We start from the raw sequence: 21,792 nt of genomic DNA, 5'->3' as shown, positions 1-21,792 counted from the left end.
AAGTTTGTAAGCGATACTCATTCGTAAAAGTGAAGCATAATTCAAAATGTGGGAATTGCTGATACAAACCTGTGACTCGGCAAGGACCCTTGAAGTTCCTCCGTGTTGGGAGATGAAGATGCTAGCTGCAGCATGGGTGCCAAGTGACAGGGCGCTGAACCATCTAGAGCCAAGCGTGGCGCAGCCTACGACGCACCCAATAGCGTCCGCGTAATCCCGCAACGCGGTCTTGTGGCGTGCAGCAATGGCCATGTGAGAGGGAGCTTGCGGCCAGCTCAGGATGGAGACGCCGTGGAAACACTTTTACTTTGGGGGAGCTTGGCTTGCATTCGTAACGTTGTTAGTTTCTTCCTTCCGTTCCGTCCCTTTTATTCTCATCCCATCTTATTTATTCGTATTCTCTCCTTCCTCTTTCCATTTCTTCTCTTCACACGCTTTTTATTGTTGACTGATATATCATCGTACCTGACGATCTATCTTTTGCGCGACTCCAAGATCCACCTCCTATCCACTGTCGCATAGCGCTTCACTCAACCACTACAATGGCCTTCAAGCAAGACGCACCTCCTCCGGCTTACGGACCTCCTCCAGGTGCTCCTCAACCTACATATGGCGGTTACCAGCAAGATCCTTACCAGCAGGGCGGCGCGCCTCCTCCTCAAGGATACTACCAGCAAGCTCCTCCTCAGATGGGCTACCCTCAACAACAAGGACCCTTTCCCGCCGGCCAAGGCCCTTATCCTCCTCAGCAGGGCCCCTACGGTCAGCCTCCCCCTCAGGGCTACTATCCCCACGATGATCAAAGAGGAAACGGTGGTGGTGGCGGCGGTCTCATGACCGGTCTTCTCGCTGGTCTTGCATGCTGTTGTTGTTTGGACTGCCTCTTCTAAGCGTCAATCTGACTTATTACTCGATATCACCGCCGCCGATAAACGGATCTACAAAATACGAAATGTTGGAGGATTCGACTCCTCTCCAGCAGGCAAGGGAATGACCTGCGACGAGCGTGTGGCGCATCAGGCAATGGGAATGGTTTCCTGTTTTCATGGCGTTGGGGTTTCTTTAATTTCACACATCTTATTCTACGTTAGGTGTTTCTTTGTTTGTTCGATACCTAGAATACGATAATCACATAATGTTCCGTCCTATATTGCATGCAGAATTGTTCGATTTTAGATGTGTATTGACATTGACAGATATTGACAGATATAGTGATATGATACTATACTGCGGCAAAGAGTGTCTCAAACTCATCCCTGACTTTTGCGACACAGTCATTTGAGTAAATCTTTTTCTGTACATCCGGCGATGTCCATTTGTCTGGAACTGAGCCACTAAGCTTGTGTTCCTTGAACATTCTATCTCTCTCCTCCTTTGCTTTTCCTTCACCGAGATGTAGTGTTCGGCCAGACAAGTAGGCCATTTCGACAAGACTCGACGTCCACTCCTTTCGAGATTGTTCATACACCTTGAGACACTTGGCGATAGTCTCGGGCTTCGTATCAGGGGCAAGGCAGAGAACTTCTGCGATTGTCGAACCGTCTTCAATGGCCATGGCTGCTCCTTGACTGAGATGCGGAAGCGTCGGGTGGCATGCATCACCTAGCAGTGCGACAGCTCCGTGTGTCCATGTTGGCAGTGGCTTGTACATCCTCAGCCGCCACTCGCAGACTTCGCCTTCAGGGACAAGATTAAGCATCTTCTGCACAAGAGGACAGAAAGTATCAAAGACCTTGAGCATAACCTCCTTGGAACCCTTGGTGGTATATGTTATAGACGGAGCGCCAGCAAAATTCTCATCTGGATGGGCGGTTGACAAGTTGTAGATGGACTTGTCTGCGATGGAATAGGCAATGATATGTCGCTTCTCCCCTACCCACCGCACAACCTCATCGCTGTCGATGAGAGCTAGGAGCTCGGGGTCATGAGCCATGTCTTCTCTGTTGAGCATTATGCGGTAGGCAGCCTGGCCAGTCTCGGCCTCTTCAGGCGTGGCATCTACTTGCTGTAGAATTTGAGAGCGTGTGACACTCTTGATGCCATCTGCACCGAGAAGAATGTCGGCTTGGCTTGTGTAGGGCTCTCCGTCTCTGGGCTTGAGCTTGAAGGATACCTTGGGTGAGAAGGTTTCGACCTCGACCAAGCTTGTTGAGAAGTGAAACTTGATGCTATCTTGTTTCTTACAGGCTTCGTACATGTGGCCAGCCAGGGATGATCTGTGACCGCAGAGGTGCGAATAACCATATTGACCCTTTAGGTCTGGCATATCAACATGGGCGAGTTCTTCATTGGTCGATCCCTCTAAGTTATGTTAGTAAATGTTATAAGATATTTGGTATAGAAACTCACGTCGAATACTGCTGCCAGCGACACGAGTTGCCTCTTTCTCAATGTCGTTCCAGCATCCTAATCTATCAAGGATTCTTCCCACATTGGGAGGCATTTGAATACCAGCTCCGACAAAACCAAGATTGCTGGCTGTCTCATATACGTCGATATGCTTGAAGCCCCGTTTAGCAAGGGCGAGGGCAGCTCCTAGGCCACCCATGCCAGCGCCCATGATGGCGATATGTAGGTCTTTGATGTCAGCCATGGTGGTAGGACTAAGTTGATGATTGTTGCTTGAGATAGACTTGGCATTGAGAGAGTTCATGGTGGTTTATATAACGGTTGTTCCTTTATCCGATCTGGTTTAAGTTGTAGCTATCCCGAATGTAAATGCCGGGATGCGGGGACCGGAAGTACATCTCTGAATGGAGTTTTTGAACTCTGTAAACTACTGGCAGAAGCCTTTTTTGTAAATAGAGGATTACATATCACAGATTTCTTTACTAATGTTTTTCCAGTTAATTTCCTATTTTGGTATGTGTCTGGTTCCTATATCGGCGGGTGTGGTTGTGTGCTACTCGTCACGTACTATAGATGTGGTGGAGATCTCACTCGTCATCATCAACCGTAACACCTACTTTGGCCATAGACTAAACGCTTCGCTAATTAAGAAATAAGCATCGATCTCGGAAATATTTGTACCGATTGATCGCCTTTTGTACCTTGTCGGGAATGTATCTCGGCAAGTGGGCGGTTAGACCGTGGCGCTTTATACTAGAGGTAGATCTACCTTAGTTGGTAGATACTCTGTTTGTTCTTTTTCAGCTGATACAAGTTCATTCTGTATTTCTTGACTCTCTAGACTTGTAGAATTTACATGTGGCTTTACTATGAGTGAAATGTGTTTACCCCTGGGTATCAACAGCATCTTAATATCGCATGATGCTTTTCTATATGCGCCGTCGATCTAAACGGTCGCTAATAAAGCCGCAACCCAACCCTTAGCACATCATCCAATAGCACTACATGTTCGAAACACGAGCATCGTTTCACCTGCCGAAATAAACTTCTCGGTGTCGAAACAAAGTCCCTGGCCCATGTTAATTTGACCAATCCGGCAGGTTAATTTGTGATCATCTCAAAAGCTTCCCTATAACAAAGCAAGCCAATTGAGTTAAGCACGTGCGTTGAATCAATCATATATATATATCGAATATGACCGCCAGCAAGACTAAAGATGGCTCTCCACCGAAGAAGCAGAGTACCTTTACTTGCTTGGCAATCATGGTTGGCTCTGGCTTGATTGCTCTGTTGGCCGTCGCCTTTCAGATATCATTTGCAAAGGCGGTGGAAGTCGACGTCAAAGTCGATGCTTACACCAACACAGTTGAATCGGACTGGACGACTGTTTACTACTCAAATAGCAATCCTCTACTCATTGGAAACGATGGAGGACCTGACAAGGGAGGTTTTCATGCCTACGACCTCATCTCCAAATCTCCCCTACGAGAAGTGACGGCTCAAACACCAGGGCGCAGCAAGCTTGTTACTACAATGTACGATGTGGACGACAAAGATGTTCTTGTTACAATTGCGCAACCAGACTCTGTGCTTCGCGTGTACAAGATGCCCGAGTTCAAACAGATCAAAGATGCCGACTTTAAAGTACTGGGCGATTGGTCTGCGTTATGCAGCTGGAAGAGCCCTGCTGGGAATGACTACGTCTACCTATTTGGAAAGGGCCAAGCAGTTCAGCTATTGTTACGAGCAACCAAAAATTCAATTGAGTTTGTCGAGGTACGCATGTCCTCCATCAAAGAGATTCTTGTTTGCTAACAGTATCAGATCCAAACGTTTCCCACAGACTTTGAGACATCAGGTTGTGCTGCGTCACGCTCAGAGTCACGCATGTACATTTCAACAGATGATGACAAAAATGTCTATTCGTTCTCTCTCAAGGAATCTACAGGAGCACCCAAGATCACCAAAGTCGGCAAGGCAGAAGACGATGTGACCGGCCTAGCTGTCTACGTGCCCAATAAGGGATCAGACTATCTGTTTGTCGCCCAAACAGACAAAATCGCCGTTTACGATCAATCTTTCAAGCTCAAGGGAACTTTGTCGCTGACCGGATTTGAGGATATCGAAGTCCAAGGTCTGAACATTTATCAAGGCTCAGCGGGCAAGTATCCTGCGGGCGCTTTAACCTACGCTCTCGAGTCAGAAGAAGTCAACGGCTTTGGTGTCTCGTCACTCGAAACAACCCTGAAGAAGCTCAAAATCGAACCCAACACCAAATACAACCCAAGAAAGCTTAAGAGTGAATCTGAAAAGGAGCCAATTTGCAAAACTTGCGGAGGCAGTGGATTCTGCGTCAAAGACAAGAAGCAAAAGTGCGAATGCTTCTCTGGCTTTGCTGGAAAGACTTGTAACAGTTTTACTTGCGTCGACAACTGCTCTGGCCATGGAAAGTGTGTCGGTGCAAACAATTGTAAATGCGACAAGGGATGGGGAGGTCTGCACTGCTCATTCCTCCTCGTTGAGCCAACATACGAGACAGAGTCAAGACCCGGCGATGGTGATGACCCTGCCATCTGGATATCTCCCGAGGGGCCAGAAAAGTCTCGCATCGTTACAACCATGAAGTCTGGGAAAGAAGCTGGTCTCGGTGTCTTTGATCTGAAGGGCAATCTTGTTCAGACTTTTGCTGCGGGCGAACCTAACAACGTAGACATGATATATAGCTTCAAGGCGGGCGATCGCAAGGTTGATCTTGCTTTTGCTGCGTGTCGAGCTGATGACACTCTATGGTAAGTTATACTGCCCTATGTTTTGCAGTCAGCTAACAATCAAGTCTCTTCGAGATGCTTCCGAATGGAACACTGACCAATATCCCCGGCGGTTCTCACCCTGTTGTCGAAGATTACAAAGTTTATGGCTCGTGTACATACCGTTCACCCAAGACAGGAAAGCAGTATCTCTTCGTCAACGAGAAATCAGCACGATATCTCCAGTACGAACTCACATCCACATCTGAAGGAGAACTCCAGACGAAGCTTGTGCGAGAGTTTCAGGGTGGCAGTGGTGGACAAGTCGAAGGTTGTGTCACCGACAAAGAGAATGGTTGGATTTTCCTCGGCGAGGAGCCCTCTGCTCTGTGGCGATATGGTGCTGAGCCAGACTCCAAGGACGAGGGAGTTGTTATTGGCAAAGTAGGCGATGGAAAGCTCTACGGCGATGTCGAAGGGGTGACACTTGTCTACGGATCAAAGGCCGATGAGGGATACATCCTCGTATCCTGCCAGGGCGTTAGCGCATACAACGTCTACCGTCGAGCCGAGCCTCACGAATACGTTACGACGTTTACTCTTGTCGAATCATCCGATGGGAAGATCGACCCTGTATCCAACACAGATGGCATAACAGCTGTGGGAACAGCGCTAAGCAAGGATTTCCCCCACGGGTTGGTCGTTGTACACGACGATGCCAATCAGCTGCCGAACGGGAAGACCAGCGCAGAGGCAAGCTTCAAGATGGTTAGCCTCGAGAAGATCCTCGGGTCCAAGGTTCTGGGGAAGAAGGGTCTGCTGGACCAAGTTGACAAGGACTGGGATCCCAGAAAGTAGGATGTGGAGGAGGGAAACCAGTCAGCCCCGCCAGGTTGGTGTTCGCCCGTACAAAGCCAGGCCCAACCCCATCCCAGACACCCCTGAAGCTATTCAGACCCAAAAAGAGACTACCGAGAAATCTCAGCAACAAAGAAATAATCATCTTGTTCGATATCCAGCACTCACCTGTAAGCATGGGCTCTGATCGTTTCCAAAGAGGATTGCTCATGTGCTCGAGTAGTGGCGTTGGGTCAGCCTCGACTCTTGGTTTGATCGGCCAGTGCTCTTTGCCATGTTCTGGAGATGATCATGGGAGAGATTGCTTGAGTTTCGCTGCGCTGGGGAGATGATTGGTTAGATTGGGCGGTGGTTGGCGTTGCAGTGTTTGACACTGACAGATGAGAGGGGCCCAACTTCTGGGGATTTTCAAGCAACAGCATCATATCAGCACAGACAGTTCGATGTACTGAACTATTTTATTCTAATCGATTTTATCCCTCTCTCTCTACGTGTTACAAGTCACATATGCTTTGTATCAAACGTATCCTGCTCATCTGCACTCTGATATCACCATATAATGTCATTTCAACACTGCCAGCTAGGGCAAATTCATTCCATTCCTGTTCCAAAAGTCTTCTTTCGCACTTTTCCAATGTTGGAACACTTTCAACCACCTTCGTTTCATGTTCCCACTCCGACGTTTGTGGGCTCCAACCGCCGCCATCTCATTAACCCCTTTTGGGTGTCAATAGAGCCTCAAAAGGCACTGACAGATGTGAATAAGCCAATCAAGCAAAACCGTCCAAGAACCAACACTGCAAATCGTGAAAGATCGTTCTTGGCTTGTTCTACTTCGTAGGCTCGCGTCTGACAAGTAAAAGGCGAAACCAAATGGCAAACTTTATGCTTGATCCGATGTACTCGTAGTCTCGAGAGTTCGTACCTTAAGCCTCGACGTCAAATCCGTATGGATATATCAGGCTATGAGTGGTTTAGATGATGTTTGATGCAGTAAATGATGCAGTAAATGGTGCACGTCAATAACGCCTCGAGACATGTTGTTCTCGCTCCCCTGCTCAAGCTTTGATACCATCTCAGTCACCGCGTGACTAACATGCCTCGTAGTCTTTTTTACTGCGTTCTTTGAAGAAATCTCTATTCAGGTCTCTATTGAGGTAGCAAGTGTGGCACTAGTTGCCTGTTTAAACCGAGAAGCGAGGGTGGGCTTTATTGACCCCGCGGCCTGAATAGACCCTCAATAGAGACGAACGGGCATCACCAAGGCCCAAGAGTTGAAGCGATCGGGCGAATACGCTCATCGTTCTTCTTAACATGGCCAACTTCTTTCTCATCAGGATAGAACACGAATTTATAAAAAGATCCTCGAGTCCTGCATATATACTTTCTCTTTTCTTCCTCTCCAGACTCGTTCTCCAAACAAAAGGACAACGACAATCTCAACAACCCCTTTTACACTCACACGATTCCGAACACTCTTTTACGAGTTATCACTCACTACAACTTTTTACACTTCACTACGATCGTTCCTACGATACGACAAGTACGGCGCCCAACATGAAGTACTCCATTTTGACGCTAGCCGCCGTGGCCAGCACCACCCTTGCGGTGGCCGTCCCTGCTCCTCAACCTGATCCTGTCGCCGAGCCCATGCCCTGGTGCACCTGGAAAGGCCAGCCTTGCTGGAAGGAGAAGATGGCCAGACGCGAAGCTCAGCCTGAACCCGAGGCTGTTGCCGCCCCCGAGCCCGACCCAGTTGCTGAGCCTATGCCTTGGTGCACCTGGAAGGGGCAGCCCTGTTGGAAGGAGAAGATGGCTAAGCGCGCTGCTCAGCCTGAGCCCGTTCCTGCCCCTCAACCCGATCCCGTCGCCGAGGCCGAACCTTGGTGCACTTGGAAGGGCCAGCCATGCTGGAAGGAGAAGATGGTCAAGCGTGCCGCCGAGGCCGAAGCTGAAGCCGAACCCATCCCCGATCCCGTTGCCGCCCCTCAACCCGACCCCGTTGCTGAGCCCATGCCTTGGTGCACCTGGAAGGGACAGCCTTGCTGGAAGGAGAAGATGGCTAAGCGCGAGGCTAAGCCTGAGCCCTGGTGCTGGTGGAAGGGCCAGCCATGCTGGAAGGCCAAGCGTGATGCCGCTCCCGAGCCTTGGTGCTGGTGGAAGGGTCAGCCATGCTGGAAGGCTAAGCGCAACGCTGCTCCTGAGCCCATGCCCGAGCCTGCCAACGAGCCCAGATGGTGCTGGTGGAAGGGCCAACCTTGCTGGAAGTCCAAGTCTAAGCGCGATGCCTCTCCCGAGCCCTGGTGCTGGTGGAAGGGACAGCCATGCTGGAAGGCTAAGCGTGATGCTGGTGAGGCTCTCACTGTCGCTCTCCATGCTACCCGTGGTGTCGAGACCCGATCCGTCGCCGAGACTGAACACCTCCCCCGTGACGCCGCCCACCAGGCCAAGCGCTCCATCGTCGAACTCGCCAACGTCATTGCTCTCTCTGCGCGCGGCAGCCCCGAGGAATACTTCAAGCACCTGTACCTAGAGGAGTTCTTCCCTGAGATCCCCCACAACGCTACCGCCAAACGCGACGTCAAGACTCTCCAGGAGGACAAGCGCTGGTGCTGGTGGAAGGGACAACCTTGCTGGAAGGCCAAGCGCGCTGCTGAGGCCGTTCTCCACGCTGTCGATGGTTCTGATGGTGCTGGTGCCCCCGGTGGCCCTGAGGAGCACTTTGACACCTCCCACTTCAACCCCCAGAACTTTGAGGCCAAGCGCGACCTCATGGCCATCAAGGCCGCTGCTCGCAGCGTTGTCGAGTCCCTTGAGGGTTAAGTAAGTTTGGTTATCGACGCAGAGATGGTGACCATTCTAACAAGTCGCCAGGTGTCGATGATTCGATTCTCCGATACGACCGTTTTCGTTCTTGATAAACGCTGTCGGTGACATTTTTTTCTTCATTCTTTTGTCTATGTATTAGCAAAAAGGGTTCGAAAGAAACAACGGGACGATGCACAGGTGGACTGGCCATGTGGGAGTATATCCCGACATCTTTTTTCTTTTCTCTTCTTCAGCGGCTTGAATACGCTGCACATATTTTGAATAACGGCAGGGGACGATGGAGTCTGCTGCTCTTTTTTTTGGATGCGAATCTGCCCTGAGAGCATGAGTCGCCGAGCATGGCTGGAATGGCTTGAATAGTTTGAATTCAACTGATTGTCTCGAATATTTTCTGATGCAATGTGACGTGATTGATTGCGAATAATGCTTGAATGCGATGATCGGTTTGCTGCCTTTACTTTGCATTGAACAAGCCATAGACCTAGCAGGTTGATTGATATCATCCAAGGTGAAGAGTCTGACTTGGCATGACCAGTCTTGACGTCTGAAATTCGACAGCACAGAGACAGTCATTGAAGCCTTGTCAAGTCAACGTTGACGCCAAGCAGCATATCCAGATTGATATCCAGGGTAGAATCATTGACGACCGCTGTTACGATGCGAGTCGACTACGCTGGCAAAGCCAAACAAACAATCACAGCCTTGACCTTTGCCTTCAGCCTTCATTCACAAGTAATAGATATTTAAAATAAAGCATGTACGCTCAATCATTGCGCTCCTCCCCATAGTCGAGGGAAGCACCGCACCCAAGATTGTTCGCTTTTCTCTCCATTCTGTGTTCCTCTGAATCGGTGGTCTTGGGCGCAGGTCTTGCGACGCACCTCGCATCAATTATCGTGAGAGTAACATGAACGTTGTTTTTTGCGTTGTTCAATATTTTGAATGAAGAGGAAAGAAAAAAAGACCAAAGTATTTTTTGACAAATTTTCCTTTTGTATGCGTCTGAGATGGTGGGGCAGTTGAAGTTGATGCCTTGTGCGCTAGGCCGCCATTTAGAGCTGAGAACCAGCAGAGTGAGCCAGTACAGGGTATTAATTGTAGTGGGTTTTCGCATTCATTCTCAACAAGACCTTCTTCGACAAGACTTGAAGCTTTACAATAACATTACCGACACTAGGCTATAATTACTCAGTTTGACAGACAAACAACAACTGAATATGCCGCTTACCCAGGTACGTCTCAGGTAGGGCTTTATACTCTTGGGGTACTTATTGAAGCATGCAAAGCATAATGTGCAAACCAATACGAATCAGCCAACCAAAAACCCAAGAGAGAGCTTGGACTCGCTATTAAATGAGTCTAGATCCACCAACGAGCTGTATCAAAGCTGCGCCAATTCGGCTTGAACTGCCGTCGAAACGCAATATCCATGTCTCATCAAGCTTCAAGGGAGCTTGGCCTGACTTTGTGGAGAATCAGTGAGCAAAGCCAAGACATTTGCCGTGGTGGCAGTGCATCACTCTGTGTGTATCAATTCTTGATTTGAGCCATATATAAAACAGTCTCTCTATATGCGAATAATAACCTGTTCTTGTCTACTATTTTGTCTTGGTATTCGCCATGTACATAACCATCCAAAGCTGAGCTGAGCTGACCTTCCCCCGCGACTGCCCCTCACATCATCCATCTCACTCATCTTTCGCATCAACATATCAAAACAAAATGGCTGCGGATCTCGCCAACCGCATCGGCGAGCTCAATCCCTTCTCTTCCAAAAACAAACATCTTAATGATGAAGATTATGGCGAAGAAATCGACAACAACACCGTCGCTGGCGGTGGTCATACTGGTCGTCGCATCGTAACCGACCTAAGAGTCAGCAGCGCCTTGAGAGAATTCATCGCCAACGAAAAGATCCTCTCCAAAAAAGAAGCCGGTGTTAAATCTGATGATGCGTCGCGCGCTTTGTTGGAGCTTGTTAGCAAGCCGCACATTCGTGTGCCGCCAGAGCTCACTGATAGATCGCATCCTCTGCCAGAGTACTACATCAGCTCGAGCCATAATACTTATCTCATGGCCCATCAGCTCTATGGATCTTCGTGTGCGACGGCGTATGAAACTGCGATCAAGACTGGAGCGCGGTGTGTGGAGATTGACGCCTGGGACAACGGCGACAACAAAGATGAACCCAAGGTGACCCATGGCTATACTCTGGTGTCCAACATTTCCTTCCGGGCGGTGTGTGAGACCATCAGAGATTCAGCCGACCAGGAAGAGCTCGATTCGAGAAAGCTCGGCTTCCGACCTTCGCCTATACTGTTGTCGCTAGAGAACCACTGCGACGCCTATGGTCAGATGCGCCTCGTCAACATTATGCAAGAGGTGTTTGGCCACCGTCTTCTGAGCAAGGCTGTGCGAGAAATCGGCCACAATGAACAGGCTGGGTCAGGAGACCATGTTCGCTTGGAGGATCTGGGTGCCAAAATCGCTGTCATCGTTGAGTACCATTTCCCAGGTGAACCTTCAGACAGCGACTCCCATTCAGACGACGCATCAGACGGAGAGGAGGAAAAGGCTGCACGAAAGGAGTACAAGGAAAAGAAGAATGACGAAGTATGCTCAGTTATCATACCTGAGCTTGCTGAGCTGGGTGTCTATGCGCAATCCGTCAAACCTGTCGACAACTCATGGTACGAAGAGGGCACTCTCACTAATGGGCCTCACCACCATCTCATCAACGTCTCTGAGTCAGGTCTAGCGAAGCATCTCCCCGAACACACATCAGCCATCTCCAGACACAACGCCCAACACCTCATGCGTGTCTTCCCCAAGGGTACCCGTATCTCGTCCACCAATCTGAAGCCCGTTCCTTATTGGGGAATCGGCGCTCAGATTTGTGCACTCAACTTGCAGAGATTCGGAGCTAGCAACCAGCTCAACGAAGCTCTCTTTAGCGGCACAGACGGCTACGTCCTCAAGCCCGCTGCTCTCCGTGCCGGTGGAAACGGAAAACTAAGCACAGGCCGAAGCAAACGTCTCCGTCTACACGTCGCAGGCGCAACAGACGTTCCTCTAGGTGAAGACTCTACCAAGCCGTACCTGACATGTACACTGCACCACCCAGACGACCTCAAAAACGAACCGCCGAAGCGCAAGACAGAACCATACAAGCAGCACAAGCTCGAGTTTCTACATCGTGGACCAAACCCACCACCCACGGACCCGCTCTGGGACGAGACTCTGACGTGGGAGTATGAAGACAACGAGCTGGTGTTCTTGCGCATGCTCATCAAGAGCGATGATAGTTGGGCGGTGAACCCCATTTATGCGGTGGCAGCGGTGCGATTGCTTTATGTTGTGCCAGGCTGGAGCTTTATTCGCATGTTGGATCCCAAGGGTCATGAGACGCAGTGTTCGATCTTGGTCAACTTCGAGATCATGGATGCTTAGATGATGGGTTATGATGAGTAAACGAATTACATATATGGTATGATCCTTTTTGCGTTTAATAGATGTTGAACTTGTTGATGTTCAGTCTACGTGAAGCATAACATGCACGTCGGTCGCTGTGTTCCTGTGATGTTTTTGCAATTGTACTTATATGGGATAGGGATAGGGATTGGATACCTTGCTTCATCTTACCAACTCTAGCTGTTTTAAAACTGCATATTCCAACGACACCGAATGACCTTCCCCTTATGATGGCTTATCAACCCTGAGCCAGGGTCAGAGCAAGCCTCTCAGGGCTGTGCCGCGTCGATCCCGGGGCTTCGGAGATATTTGTGTTTTTGTAAGCATGCATTCAAAATAACAGGGGTTCAAATGTCTTTTAAACCGTTGTTTCTCACTCACTCTTAGCCAACATCATCCTGATACATAAGCTTAAGTTCCGAATGGCTTCGGATCTTACACCAAAGCACTTGAGTATAAGAACAAAGACAACCCCGTGCGAAAAACTGCAACACACTTAACCTTGAATACACATACAACTCACAAAACAGTATACCGCTATCCAAAATGGCCATCGTGACAGCCCTCCTCGCTCCAATTCACCTCTTCTCCTTCTCAGCCCTTCTCGGCTCCCAACTCTACCAAACCTTTATCGTCACAAAAGTCACCTTTCAGCGTCTCCCAAGAGCGCCCTTTATCAATCTTCAGAAGTATCTTTTCCCTATTTACTTCCAAAGCCAAACGGTGCTACTGTTTCTCTCCGCCGCGACACTGCCGCCGTACGGACCTTACTCACTTATCCAGAACAAAAGTGATTGGATACCGTTTTTAGTATCTACTGTCGTGTCAGGGTTGAATCTTGTTGTTTTTGGACCGAGGACGAGAAAGTTGATGTTGTATCGTGCTGAGCAAGGTGAGTTGGTGTTTTGGTGTGAAGTTACACAGAGAACTGACGTGAGACAGGAATTGCGAATGCAAAGATGGCAAGCCCAGAGGATTCAGGTCCTGTGATGCAGATTCTGAAGAAGAGGTTTGGGACGGCGCATGCTATGTCTATCCATTTGAACTTGATTGGTCTTGGGGCTCATCTTTGGTATACTTGGAGGTTGGCATCTCGTCTTGACACTTCGTTGTAGGTGGTCAAGTTTAGAAGCATGTCGACTTGGCTATATAGTATGAGTAACACTTGGATTCAGGTATTAGATGTATTGGTACACACTGCAACTCTACTTCTTGACCTTCCATCCCATCCCTCCTCCCGTTAGACCTAAGTAGAAGAACCTAACCGGAAATAATATGTTTCTAGTATCAAGGCAGATAAACAGCCATTTCTAGTCCTCCCGCGTAAGCAGTCGTTGTCGTCTTGAACCCATTCTTAAGATTATGGATGTAGTCCAAAAACTCCTTGTACAGCGGCCTAGCCATCTTTGTATTATCAGCCAATACAATGGCGCCCCGTCTCAGCCGAGGTTTAATAGCCTCGAGCGCTGGAAGTGCAAGCGGTGTCCAGACTATTTTCAATTAGTATTTCATCATATTTCTCGAACGAACTGTAACTTACTGTCGATGAGCAACATGTCAATCTCATCAGGCATACCCTCCTCAACTAGAAGCGTCTCTCTCAAATCTCCTTCTCTCAGTTCAATCCACGGCTCAACTTCTTCGCCAGCCTCACTCCAATGCTTTCTCGCCCTGGCAGCTTTGCTGCTCTCCTTCTCCGTCGCGACAATCTTTCCCGTGACATTACCACCCTTGGCTCTCTCCTCAGTGACATTCTGTCCCACGGCAAGGGCAAGGTACATAGTCGAAACACCGAAACTCGTTCCAGCCTCAACAATGTTTTTGGCATTGATGCTTCGTGCGAGGAGATACATAAACTGGCATTTGTCTTGCTCCAAAGCGACAAACTTGTCGCGCATGTGGTCGTCACCGGAAGAAGGCCATGCTTTGCCGGTGATGTAAAAGCCGTAGAGGAATTTGAAATAGAACCAAAGCTGAGAGTAAGATTTCTCTTGAGCTTCTGATGCGGCGTGGAGGCGATCCAGGAGGTGGTGGAGACGAGGGCTTGCCTCGATGGCTTGGAGAGCTGTTGCGGATGAAGCCATTGTGATCGTTGTTGATGATGAAGGCTCAATAGGTGAATCTTGAAACTCTTTATATACATGTGATATGGGTCAATATCATTTGAGATCTTTATGGATACGATAATTGAGTTGGATACGAAATTGGATCTTGGATCTGATATCACCGAGGCCGATCTATCATGACCGAAAAGGCCGGGTTGGCAGCCATCTGCAGTAATTGCTTGCAGACGTCGAATATGTATTGACCTATGAGATGTTATACATATTAAACTCAGACCATGGGTAGCAAAGATTGACATATCATTTCTCAGTTGTCAAGTCTCATGGTGTCAGCTACAGCGTGGCTGATACGTGAGTGTGCATGCACGCCGAGACTCTGATAGCGAATATTAAATCACAATAAAGAAGGGATGCAGAGCTACCTTTGCAACGAACATATGAGTAGCGGTACTTCCCTCTGTTCCCAACACTTACAGAGACATATCAGAGGCCAATTCTTAAGACCGAGAATGAAGTCCGGACTTCGGTCCCGGCCCCGGCGTTTAGCTTCCACCATGCATGCATCTCTTCCGATATCTTGTCCGATTTTCTAGATTCTGACTCACAACGATTATTCCCGATATATAATAGATAAACTGCTGATAGTATAATTGACCTTCTACTATATAAGTAGTGAAGTAAACCGATATCTTCTGATTACACAACGCATCTGCAAAAATCATAATCGGACAAGAGACGGGTAGGGCTGGCCAATACTAATGCAGCGGCCCGACTCCATCGCCCGGATCCATCTCGATGCAGTGCATTTGTGAGGATGACCGAATTGCCTGTACAAGCGGTCAGCTCTAGTACTGTAAGCACCATCAACATGTCTATCAGCCACGTCACGAGTCAAGAACAACAAAAAGTAAAATGAAACACTAGAACAATGATTCGAGAAACATAAACTACACTAACTAACCGTCACTCCACTTATAAACGCCTTCGGAAATAGTCATCCTGCATCCTCCAAGCTAAGGCATCGTGCCTCCCCAGAAGCCATTCCACGATAGTCAAGCCTCTCGCTTCGCTCAGCCAATATAAATTCTTCCACATTTTTTGGAGGTAAGCGAGGAGAAAAACCGGTGCGACCGACCATGTGGCCGGCAGAGGCACTACGCTTTTTTTGTCAGAAGCCACAAGATACTAAACCAACAAACATCGGCCAACTTGTTTGATGAGGATAATCAACCATGAAACCTTGTTCCCCACTTGCAATGGAATTAACGCGGAGTGATTCTGAACCCAGCTGAATGGACGGAAAAAAAAGAAAAAAAGAAAAATTCTAGACGAGGGGGAACAAAGAATCGACTCGTGCGTCTACACAGTAACGGGTGGATAGGCGAGTCAGTTTTTCGGGCCGGGCCCAGAAGGAAGACGGGCATAATTAAGGAAGGGGATCCATACCTTTGATGATGGCACTAATGTATGCATCAAGGGGCATCACTGCAGCAGTCACAAGTCTACCCGATCTATCTTGCAGAATATCACAAACGGGGGTTAGTTTGTCAGTCACTCATTCTCTCAAGCATGAACCAAGTGGCATAGCATAGCATATTCACTGCACGTATGTGGAGATTAGACATGATCAAACTGTCAAAGAATTCTGATCTATTAACGACGAGCTAAAGCCAATGCCAACAAAAATAAACATCTCACGCGCCATTCATTATGGTATCATCATTTTGCAGAACCAGATAACACTTCACTCAACACAATTATACTCTTTTTACGAACCTCACTCCATCCGTTCCGTACCATATCCATCCATCCATCTCAAAATCCTGTCCTAATCCTGTCCCTATCCTCTAGCCCCTGTGTTCAAAGGCTACAGCAATCCGTGTAGTAATACCGCGGTAGAATACAAAAAAAAAAAAAAACACCAGACATGGAACCAAGTATGCTGGAATCTCATCTCAAAAACGCCAAAACCGTGCGTACTGGGCTCAACAACCCTAAAACTGGACAAAGTGCAATGCAGGTGATACAGCATAGCATCATGCAAAACCTCAAAACCAAAGCTCCAGTGTGCTCCCACCATGCGATGATCCATCGTGAGGGATCTGCTCCCGGTTTCATAATGCGTTATTGTACAGTGTTGTGAAATGCAAATATTTTTACTCAGCCCTAAAAGGCGAGTTCCAAGTAACTGAACTGCGCTGTCAAAGCGCGGGTATCATGCCCACACAAGGGCCCCAAAAAGTCGCGGATCCCAAATATAATATCGAATGCTTCTAAAGGGTACATCTAGACGAGTCTAGACGTTCGAATGGTTCAACGATTGTTGTCGAATCTGTCCAGGGTAAAATTCTGAAAAACTTATTTCTTGCGTTGGCTGCTTGTGGCTGTGATTTTGCTGGTGCTCATCAAGTCGCCAATATACTTTTGCAAGAACTTGTTGTTGTTATCAAGCTTGTCGTGCTCCTCGCGAACGGCTTCAATGCGGTTAAAGATGGTAAGGAGAGAATCCTGCAGGGCCTTTGCGTGTCTGTAAATGTTAGCAGTTGTGCCGTCTTGACCGGGGACTGTATTTACCTTCTCATCTCTTCCCGAGCAGCCTTTCCAATTCTGTCAAGATCCTCGCTCGTTCTCCTGGGACTCATCGCCCTGACGTCATCCGGGCCAAAGTCAGGCTCGTGAGGACCGACTGCCGAGCTATCGCGAGGAACAACTAGTGGGCCACTGCTTTTTCTCTGAGGAAGGCCAGGTCGAACGGGTACGGGCTGGTGGATAATGGGCTCCTCATTCTCGTGGTCGGGATCATGGTGGTGGTGATCGGAAGGGCTTGATGATGTAGAAGAGTCCGATCGGGCAATATGATGAGCGTGCTCCGAAGGAACATTGGGAAGTTCGTTGACTGCCATGATAATATAGTATGCGTGACTGTGGTTTGATTGTTGCTCGATACTGTAGTCACTTGTCGCGTAGGATATTACTTGAACACAGGAATGTGTCGAGCGACAGTGATTAAAAGCCGTTGACTTGGTAGATAGACTTGTCGGTCAGTGTCGCAAGTAGTCGCGTAAACTTATTCGAATAATGGGGGCAAGGGGATAGTCGAGACCAAATAGTTCCACGTGGTTTCAGGGTCTCCAAGTTGGATTATGCAAGTTTGCAAGATAGCAACGATGTAGATCCACTAGGGTTGTGATGAGGCTGGCGATTTGTTCTAGATGGCGTCCAGAAGGCGGAGTCGACACGCGGAGAGACCGATTAGACTAGCCACAAATGACTTTGAAACGGATCGTGATGGAGTCGTAGCTCGAAGCAGGAATATCCAACTCGTAAACGCCCTCTATTTGGGAGTGGTGAAGTTGGCGGCTGACGTCGTAGTTTACAACGAAGCGAGAAGTGGGTGTGGTTGAGTTGGAAAAGTGTTCGTGTCGATGTTCAAGTCGCTGGTCGCAGGTGGCGGTCAGAGAAACAACTAGCCTGGTTTGCTAATAAATCGAGGCACGAGTTGAAGGCTTGGGTTTTGGATGAATTGCGGAAGTAAAATGACCCTACAGAGAAAGCCAAATGCGCATGTCAGCAAACGAGTTTAAAGGAGAATAGGCAAAATTGATTCTGAATGGCAAGAGCAGCAGCACGCAGAAGTAATAAAAAGCAAAAGGTAGCACTGGCAACGTCACACTCAGGGATTGACTCGACAAGAGGGGACAACTAACAGGTTGATAATACGACTTGCAAATAATAACCGAGGAGAAAGATACGTTGAACGAATAGTAATGAAGATGTTAAAAAATTGAATAAAAAAAGAAAGAACGAACCAAAAGTTAATTGAACGAATCTCTCAAAAAGGATATGACGAATAAGTCAAGTTGACCAATCCCGGCAGTGGCAACAGGTTCCAAGGCGCAAACGATGGGATGGAATCATGAAAGTTTAAAGAGGCAATAGACGGCAAACGGTTGCAGGCAGGAGGACCCTTCTTTTGAAATGGCGAGACAGGGCAGGCCCAGGGCAGGATGTTGGGTCGGGTTCGGAGTGGGAATGGCAGGTGGCAGGTGGCAGGAAGGAAGAACCCGGCCAGCACAAGAAGGAGCGAACCCAGAACAGAAAAAGCAAGAGACAAAAGAGGGGAAGGGGTATGGACGAAATGGGGATGGGAATGTTAAAGTGGATTTCCAGTCAATTTGATAATTTCGTTGGAGCTGGAGCTGACCGTACAGAGTCACTGGGGGACAGTACAGTACAGTGCACTCCATGCCAACTCGAAGCAGGTACCACTTAATGCTCCGTACCATAAGGCCAGGCCAGGTAATCCGGCAGTCGATGAGGGTTATTGCAATGGAAAAAATATTACAGTGTCATCGCGTCCCAGGGAGGAGGGATGGGAGACCCTTGAAAAGATACAATGGACTTGGAGGTCCTAGAGAGGAAAGTGGCGACAGAGCAGGGAGTCATGAGACTTGCGATCGACATGCTTCGGTACTACATGAACCGTTTGTTCAGAAGTATCTTTTGTGTTAAAACACATAAAGCTATACCCCGATGCGCAGCTGTCATCTTGTACTCTGACCCAGGCCACTAATGTCCCGCTTCCAGGGGAGAAAACAGCTTTCGCCCACCGACTGGACTGGATTGGATGACAACAACCTAGTAAAGGGCCACTAATACTGACACTAACTTGCTTCTACTGCTTCCACGCAACTCGGCAGCCCCCAAAAGGAAACTTGTGGAAGGAGCACTGCCCATTCAGTTCAGACAGCTTTCCCCCATCGTGACTATCTGCATTGATGTCATTGTTATCAACAACTTTCGGAAGGAGCTCACGATAGATCACCAGATAAACAAAAACAAAAATCACTCACCAAAACTCTTCTCCTTAATCATTATGGCAACCAAATCAAATCACCTTCACCCTGCCTAATTAGAAAAACAAACAACGCCCCCGCCGCTAGGTCGGCCAAGACTTTAGACGACAATAGGGAAACCATCCGAGCCTCAGGAGCCCCCAAGACCAAGCCTCCTCTGGTCGATCAACACTCAGTCGTGACGCAATTGCTGGCCCTTGCAGACCACGGTTGAGGCCCGCTCCTTGGTCGACATCCCTGTCCGATACAACGAACGGCTCTCGGAAGCCTATCAAGTATCCAGCCTTGGGTGGACTTGGGGGGCTCGGAGCTCTTTCAACGAAGGCGCAACCCTCTAAATTTCAGCGACTTGTCCACTATCGAATACCCGTGGGTCGTTGCTGTGCTCACAGCACTGTTCTTCTTTCAACCATAATAGTCTGCTCCGGCTTCGTCTTCTTTATTTGCTACTCCGTGGAGATGGATCACCGGTTTCTCAGTCCGGCGTCAACAACCCGTCTCTAATACGTTACTACGATTGGGCGCTAGTCACCCGTTTCCCGTTATTCTTGGACCCTCCATCCACAGAATACGTCGCAGATTGATGAACGCAACTGCGACAAAACTATCAATACCCGTCAACCATTATAATACAGTGTCTACTACTGTCTGCTCGGTCGGTTGCGCTGACCCTTGAGCGGCGGTGTCGGTCAAGAAACCAAGTTTGGTACTGATTTTCCAACTCTTGTGACTCGACCTGCAAATCTTGTACTGAAGCGTCACCTCACTGACCTTTTTGGGAATTTGAACCGAAAGATCACTACCGGTCAACGACTGAGCTGATCGCCTTACATTTTAGTGTACTGACTTTAGGAAACGCTGCTTCACTTGTCTAGTACGATGCAGTGATTCACTTACACCGTTTATGCGGCTCTATAAGTTGGTGTATTTAGCCTTCAAATGCCAATTCCCGGGGAAGAAGCCAACATATTGTCCTTCGCGTATCGACAAAGCTCATCCATCTGCTTCATCCATCCCTCAACTGACTGGCTCTGGGGTTGCATCTTCTGCCGCTGTCGGAAACACAAAGCATCGCCCAGCGGCTAGGGTCCAGGTACATGCAATTCAACCTACCCCTTCAACTGGGCTGATGTCATGGATCTACAGTCCTCCGCGTCTACATAGTACGTACTTCCCTACAAAGTCGTCTCCTCTCGAGTGCGAAACATGAGCTTGAAGATCAAAAAAATCAGCGAAACGGTGACCGTCTTTCGAAACCTCAATGAATGCCTATCACTCGTCACTCTTACGCTGACCAGGACCGCACAGTCCAAGACGGTCCCTCGTACCGTTACTCCCGCAACCCCTCAGATTGTGATATGCGGGCCTAGTCATTGATATGATGATCACTATCTTTTCGTCATTCTTCGCACCGTCCAGCGCTCTCTCTACAAGGGTATCACTATCGCTGTGGAAGAAACGTGGAAGAAAAAGTGGCTCACGGTTGTAGCCGATTGAAAGGTTCTTTTCATCCTGGCGCCTGTCGTCTCAAGACAACTGTAACCAAACCCATAGTTGTCGTTTCCTCGCCTATTTCCCCCTGTAACGAGAACTGCCGAACCTGTCAGAAGTGAAGTCATCGTGAGAGGGTCTCCATCAGAAGAGAGGGACACGAAGCAGCAGCGATACGCTCAATGTCACAGCAAGAGTTGGTCATGGCCGTGGTCTCATCATGTCGTGAGCCGAGCCTTTTTTTTCACCATCACGTTGCCCATGAGTCTTTTCGCTTAGTATCGCAGTACGCGTCGTGGCCGAGTATTCGGAGACACTCATTCGGCCGAGCCGTTGTTTAATAGGGGTCCTTTTATATCGCTACGGACAAAAACTGGGCGCTATGGGTCGAAACCCAACCTGTCAGACTCGTTTCGGACGCGTTGGGCAGCGATTGCAAGTGACAGGTGGTATCGCTTTGACTGTTGCCCTCTTCTCGTCGAGTGAGCTGTCTGCTGCTGTATGAGGATGTTCACGATGATTCAGAGGGAGGAGAGAAACACCGAAAGCTCAAGGACTTGTGGTCCCCCCAACAAAGAGTGTTGTTCGTGTTGATTGCAACCTCCTTCTAGTGGGCGAAAGTCCTTTGATCGGCCTCATGCGCACCTCTGATCCTGTTCTCAACCGCTGCTGATCCCCTCTGCCTCTTGTTCTCGTTTGTTGTTCATCCCACGACTTGGAGTTTCTCGCGGAGATCTTTGTCCTTTTGAGTCTCAAGGTCCACTCCCTCGGCTCTTGGCAATGCCGCCCCTCTCACACCTCTTGGCTTAGGCCTCGTGAGAAAGGAACGTCAATCTAGCGGTGGACATGCCACTATCCACAGGCAAAACAGTGAGCTTGTCTCAGCCCCAAAGCTGAATTGGTCTGTCGCTGTCTCATCGGGTGGCTGACGCCGGTTATCTTGGCTCCCGTTGATGCGTTTCACCAATTGGACTCTCAGCAATGCCACAGTTCCAATCAATTTCAGTATGGTGTGCATGCGTGTGCTTTCAATCTCAATGGAAGCCCTTTTGACGATGCAACGTTTATCAGTGGGCGTGCAACGCAGGTTATGAAGATCTTAACACAGAGCATAACGCCTCTTCATTT

General features: G+C 48.7%; 10 protein-coding genes across 10 annotated transcripts; 5 read left to right on the top strand and 5 right to left on the bottom strand.

Annotated features, from left to right (window-relative positions):
- Positions 1-357: 357 nt before the first annotated feature.
- Positions 358-1,148, top strand: FGSG_05064 (uncharacterized protein). The gene has a single exon (XM_011325247.1). The coding sequence runs from the start codon at positions 543-545 to the stop codon at positions 888-890; it is 348 nt and encodes a 115-aa protein (XP_011323549.1). The 5' UTR covers positions 358-542; the 3' UTR covers positions 891-1,148.
- A 74-nt stretch (positions 1,149-1,222) lies between these two features.
- On the bottom strand, positions 1,223-2,593 carry FGSG_05063 (uncharacterized protein; the record flags this gene model as incomplete). Its single annotated transcript, XM_011325246.1, has 2 exons — positions 1,223-2,301; positions 2,350-2,593. The coding sequence occupies 2 exons, from the start codon at positions 2,591-2,593 to the stop codon at positions 1,223-1,225; spliced, it is 1,323 nt and encodes a 440-aa protein (XP_011323548.1).
- Positions 2,594-3,543: 950 nt separating this feature from the next.
- On the top strand, positions 3,544-5,954 carry FGSG_05062 (uncharacterized protein; the record flags this gene model as incomplete). Its single annotated transcript, XM_011325245.1, has 3 exons — positions 3,544-4,125; positions 4,168-5,138; positions 5,183-5,954. 3 exons carry the CDS (start codon positions 3,544-3,546, stop codon positions 5,952-5,954), a joined length of 2,325 nt encoding a protein of 774 aa, XP_011323547.1.
- A 1,557-nt stretch (positions 5,955-7,511) lies between these two features.
- On the top strand, positions 7,512-8,777 carry FGSG_05061 (uncharacterized protein; the record flags this gene model as incomplete). The annotated part of the gene is made up of 1 exon (XM_011325244.1): positions 7,512-8,777. The coding sequence occupies one exon, from the start codon at positions 7,512-7,514 to the stop codon at positions 8,775-8,777; it is 1,266 nt and encodes a 421-aa protein (XP_011323546.1).
- A 769-nt stretch (positions 8,778-9,546) lies between these two features.
- On the bottom strand, positions 9,547-9,897 carry FGSG_12673 (uncharacterized protein; the record flags this gene model as incomplete). The annotated part of the gene is made up of 1 exon (XM_011325243.1): positions 9,547-9,897. The coding sequence occupies one exon, from the start codon at positions 9,895-9,897 to the stop codon at positions 9,547-9,549; it is 351 nt and encodes a 116-aa protein (XP_011323545.1).
- Positions 9,898-10,505: 608 nt separating this feature from the next.
- On the top strand, positions 10,506-12,233 carry FGSG_05060 (uncharacterized protein; the record flags this gene model as incomplete). Its single annotated transcript, XM_011325242.1, has 1 exon — positions 10,506-12,233. One exon carries the CDS (start codon positions 10,506-10,508, stop codon positions 12,231-12,233), a length of 1,728 nt encoding a protein of 575 aa, XP_011323544.1.
- A 567-nt stretch (positions 12,234-12,800) lies between these two features.
- FGSG_05059 (uncharacterized protein) lies at positions 12,801-13,369 on the top strand (the record flags this gene model as incomplete). The annotated part of the gene is made up of 3 exons (XM_011325241.1): positions 12,801-13,012; positions 13,112-13,146; positions 13,197-13,369. The coding sequence occupies 3 exons, from the start codon at positions 12,801-12,803 to the stop codon at positions 13,367-13,369; spliced, it is 420 nt and encodes a 139-aa protein (XP_011323543.1).
- Positions 13,370-13,541: 172 nt separating this feature from the next.
- FGSG_05058 (uncharacterized protein) lies at positions 13,542-14,338 on the bottom strand (the record flags this gene model as incomplete). The annotated part of the gene is made up of 2 exons (XM_011325240.1): positions 13,542-13,744; positions 13,831-14,338. 2 exons carry the CDS (start codon positions 14,336-14,338, stop codon positions 13,542-13,544), a joined length of 711 nt encoding a protein of 236 aa, XP_011323542.1.
- Positions 14,339-16,675: 2,337 nt separating this feature from the next.
- FGSG_05057 (uncharacterized protein) lies at positions 16,676-18,037 on the bottom strand (the record flags this gene model as incomplete). The annotated part of the gene is made up of 3 exons (XM_011325239.1): positions 18,025-18,037; positions 16,892-17,859; positions 16,676-16,844 (listed from the first exon to the last, which is right to left on the bottom strand). The coding sequence occupies exons 2-3, from the start codon at positions 17,218-17,220 to the stop codon at positions 16,676-16,678; spliced, it is 498 nt and encodes a 165-aa protein (XP_011323541.1). The 5' UTR covers positions 17,221-17,859; positions 18,025-18,037.
- Positions 18,038-19,797: 1,760 nt separating this feature from the next.
- FGSG_05056 (uncharacterized protein) lies at positions 19,798-20,792 on the bottom strand (the record flags this gene model as incomplete). The annotated part of the gene is made up of 5 exons (XM_011325238.1): positions 19,798-19,991; positions 20,071-20,085; positions 20,200-20,255; positions 20,345-20,442; positions 20,655-20,792. 5 exons carry the CDS (start codon positions 20,790-20,792, stop codon positions 19,798-19,800), a joined length of 501 nt encoding a protein of 166 aa, XP_011323540.1.
- Positions 20,793-21,792: the final 1,000 nt, after the last annotated feature.

Source organism: Fusarium graminearum, chromosome 3 (assembly GCF_000240135.3).
Source record: "Fusarium graminearum PH-1 chromosome 3, whole genome shotgun sequence".
Taxonomy (NCBI): domain Eukaryota; kingdom Fungi; phylum Ascomycota; class Sordariomycetes; order Hypocreales; family Nectriaceae; genus Fusarium; species Fusarium graminearum.
The sequence above is the reverse complement of the archived record's forward strand: the minus strand, read 5'-3'. Positions and strand labels throughout refer to the sequence as shown.